This window comes from Miscanthus floridulus, chromosome 6 (assembly GCF_019320115.1).
Source record: "Miscanthus floridulus cultivar M001 chromosome 6, ASM1932011v1, whole genome shotgun sequence".
Lineage (NCBI taxonomy): Eukaryota > Viridiplantae > Streptophyta > Magnoliopsida > Poales > Poaceae > Miscanthus > Miscanthus floridulus.
The window spans coordinates 120,174,833-120,178,881 of NC_089585.1; the positions used below are offsets into that span (position 1 = coordinate 120,174,833).

The following is a 4,049-nucleotide window of genomic DNA, read 5'->3' on the forward strand; positions in this document are numbered from 1 at the left end:
GCCTAACACCTAGGAACATTACCACAAACTTAGAAATAGTAAAGGCATACTTAAAACAACAGTTAAAGTTTCATATGCACACGGGTAGTTCCTTAATTCAATCATAACTAGAGTTCTATAAATTCAAATGACTTGCAAGAGGACATTCTAGAAAGCTTATGAAATTCTGTACAAATCATTTGTAAACATCAAAGCATGATTCTTATGTTAACCAAATCGAATTCCAGTAAACCTAGAATCTGTCCAGAAATGACAGGTTTACTAAATTAATTATTTAGTGATGATGCAAAAGCATAATTGGACCAAACCAAGTTTACCAACTTATTGCACATACTAGAGGAACATTAGAAAGTATAGTGCCAACTTCTAAATAAATTATTTACTATCCTTTTCTAATTTATTTAGTTAATTAGGTGATTAAAGCAATATATAGTAAAACTATTCAGAAAAATCTACAAAAATTACAATAGCTATCTCATGCTTCACATAGACTACCATAAACATTTCAAAGCCATTGGGCAAGCAGAACTTGTTGTATCCAAAATAATAGGTGGCATGTCTATTTTTAGCATAATTAGGAAACCCTATTGAAAAGTGTCAATCAATAGATTTCTTATTTTTCCTAGCATCATTCTATCATAAGAACAACACTCACCAAATTTTACCCTTACTGGATCTATAGAAAAATTATGAAAATTTACACAAGATCCATCCATGCAAACAAGAGAATTTTCTATCTCCTACATACAGTGTCCAAAATATATGAAAATTTAACTACAAGCTATTCATGATATGAGCAGTACACCATAAAAATTTCATGCCATTTGGAGCTACATAGAAAAAGATATAATTACCCCTATTTCTTTAATGATTAAAAGAGATAATTAGTAACTCCATTTTTCATAACAGAACATAGCATAAATTATATTTTTAATAAAAACTAGACATTATCATGAACTCAGCAAAATTGGAACCACATCATTTGAATCTACCAACTAGGAGATACATATTTTTGAATCTATACACCAATCTATGAAAAGAATAAAACAAAACTATTTTGAAACCCTAATGAACTACTGCTGGGCCAGCCTGAAGGACATGGCGGCCCACCACGCATGCGCAAGTGAATGCCAGCGTGGCCCAGCACTCGGCGTGGCCCACGCTGGCTCCCGCCTTGGCTCAGCGACTAACGACGGGGCAGGGGAGGAAGAACGGACGGTGGCACAACTCGTCGCCGGTGGCATCTCCGGCGAGTCCAGCGGTGCTATGGTGTTCGCCTCACCCATGCGCATCTAATGGTGCCATCAATTGAAGCTATTGCTATGGCTACTGGCAATGGCGATGGCCATGGCGGCGCACGGCCATGGCTTGGCCGGCTCCGGCGAGGCTACGACGTCATGGCCCTAGTGGTCTACTCGACGAGCTTCAGCGTCACACACAGTAGCTAGCGCAAGGGAGAGAAGGGATGGAAAGGTCGCGGTGACAGTTGGCCGCATGGAGCGCCAACTCCGGCGAGGTCCCACCATGGCGGCGGTGGAAGAAATGGCGATTACGCCCTTACCAAGGCTCAAATGGACCGACTAAATGGTGGAGGAGGTAGAGGGGATCACGGCGAAGCTAGGGGCAAGATGGCCGGCGTGTTTTTGTAGTGGTGAGCGCACAAAGCAACAGCGACGCTCGATCAGAACTGGAGGAGCTGCAGCGGCTCGGCGCTGCGCGCGGTGGAGACGAAAGAGTGCAAATGGAGCAAGCGAGTGCGTCGGGAAGGCAGTGGCTTTCATCTAGAGCTCGGACGCACGACGTGGAGGTGTCGGCAGAGCATGCACGCCACGTGGTGATCAGCTCCTGCGCCGGTCGACCACGGCGAGCTCTGACCGTTTTCTAAAATTTCCGATCCAGTGTTCAATGACAATGACTGACAGCACGAATTCGATGATCCGTAACTCCCAAACGGTGGCGATCTAGTTCATGGTATAGTTAACAAAATTGAAGACCTAAGTGAGTACTACAACTTCTTCAATTGGAGCTCGAGTTGGTTCGGCCTAGTTAGGGAGATACAAGCCTCCAAACATTGGTACATGAAACTGTAAATCACTTAAGGACTTAGAAATATTTTTTTGTGTTGAATCCACCATCAATAATGACTTGTGGGCCATGTTTGAGGCTGTTCCACACATTTTCATGAGTTGATCATAAAACAACTTTTGTTCCTTGATAAATTAGCTACAACTTTGGTAAAGAGTGCATAGCCATGCAAGATCTCAAAGTTGGACTTTTGAATTAGTCAAACAGTGTCACTCTAAGGTTCATTTCAAGTCAAACCTCTCCTAAAGGGTTGGTCCACATGAACAATGTCCAAACAATTACCCTAAGTGTAGTTAAGGTGTATTAGACCATAATCAACCACTTTAAACAAGTGCTATACCAATTTCTAATGATCACATGTGATGAAGCAACAAAACAAGCAATTCACTCAAATGTTGCAATTCCATGTTTCACATGTTTCATTACTTTTGTTGCAATTTTAACTTGCCATATTCCTACCATGTTGCCATGTTTCAGGGTATGAGAGACCCATGTTGCATTCACATGTTGTACTACTACCATTCACAAGCAATCAAGTATGAAACAATCAGAATTTGCGAATGTTGCATATGTATGTTTTAGTGACAATGGCATGATGACATGGATGATGCATATGTTTATGAAATGAAATGCACTTTTGTAGAAGCCAAACACCTAGGGTGTTACATGAACAAGGGATGACAAGGTCAAGCGTGCAGCCGCAGAGAGCGCCACTTGAGAACTACATGGTAAGCGTTTGAATTGAACTATGACTTCACACAGCTTAACTTGAAAAGTATGTGCTAATGATGATTATGCATGTACTCTAGGCAACTCAGCTAGCTCGCCTTTCCAATGAGGCCAGAGTTTACCTTGGATGTGCAGGAGGGACCAAGAATACATCCCTAGAAGAATTTGCCAAGGTAGTACCCCTATGCCTATGTATTTTTGTACTCACCCAGAATGATATGTAACCACTTCTCATTTGATATGAACATGGTTGCAGAAAGTGATGACATCCTATCAACGCATGGTTCGCAAGTTGACTTGCAAGAGAGACGAAGATGTACAAGTGCCACCTCCCGCATCCCAAGGACAACAAACCCGTACAAGCCAAAGGGCAGTGATTGAGAGATCGAAGAGCTCCCGTGCAAGATGTAGGGATGATGAAGACAAAGACGATGAAGATGATGATGACATCAATGATCCAACGTATGACCAAGATGAGCTGACGGGTTCCCAACTTGCTGATGCTCCTCAGGGTACACAAACCCAGGTGCGTGTTTCATTACCAAGTACTACATGAGGTTGTATGGTTTTTCAAATAAGGTTGTCGATTCAACAGTTCAGCTATGCCCTCATGTTACTTGTTTCACATCATTGATATTTGTGAAGATGACTCCTACTTTACTATTTGTGAAGATGACTGCCACTTTACTATTTCAAAATGTTACTTGTTTGTCATGTATGTTGTATATAGTTTGTGTAGAGTTCGTCCAAACACCTATGATGAGGTCAAGGAAGAAACGTGCGACCACGTGCCCGTGACCGCTCTAATGTCGGCAGCCCTAATGTCCTTGTGACAAATCTAGGCCATCGTTGTCGTCCTCGAGAGCCCTTCATGCCTAACCCCTAAGCTGCTACGTGCTTGCTTTGTCAACTATGTGCCTCTTTTGTGGACCATAGTACGACTATGTGGCTCTTTGGGGCACTATGTTCGTCATGGTAGATCTATGACCTATGTGTACTATGTGAACTTGGTCATGTATGCACTATGTGGACTATGTGAACTTGGTCATGTATGAACTATGTGGACTATGTTAACTATGTTGAACTATGTTGGTCATGTGAGGGAAAATGTGGACTACGTCATTTGTGAAGTATTTGTATGATATTGTTTCATGTCTGAATTATATGTGCAACTATATGTATGGAAGTGTGGGAAGATGGGAAAAAATCAATACACATAGGTCTGTCACGCCAGT

At 42.0% G+C, this 4,049-nt stretch overlaps 1 protein-coding gene across 1 annotated transcript; it reads left to right on the forward strand.

The window, feature by feature from the left end:
- The first annotated feature begins 2,584 nt into the window (after window positions 1-2,584).
- LOC136459330 (uncharacterized) lies at window positions 2,585-3,648 on the forward strand. The gene is made up of 5 exons (XM_066459196.1): window positions 2,585-2,621; window positions 2,729-2,813; window positions 2,895-2,987; window positions 3,071-3,340; window positions 3,545-3,648. The coding sequence occupies exons 1-5, from the start codon at window positions 2,590-2,592 to the stop codon at window positions 3,551-3,553; spliced, it is 489 nt and encodes a 162-aa protein (XP_066315293.1). The 5' UTR covers window positions 2,585-2,589; the 3' UTR covers window positions 3,554-3,648.
- Window positions 3,649-4,049: the final 401 nt, after the last annotated feature.

What these genes read in the sequence shown, in the direction of transcription:
- LOC136459330 (XM_066459196.1), top strand. Translation starts at nt 2,590, where the DNA reads ATGTTGTACTACTACCATTCACAAGCAATCAA. An exon ending in TACCATTCACAAGCAATCAA is followed by an intron (nt 2,622 to 2,728) that starts GTATGAAACAAT and finishes GCACTTTTGTAG; the next exon opens with AAGCCAAACACCTAGGGTGT. An exon ending in CCCTAGAAGAATTTGCCAAG is followed by an intron (nt 2,988 to 3,070) that starts GTAGTACCCCTA and finishes ACATGGTTGCAG; the next exon opens with AAAGTGATGACATCCTATCA.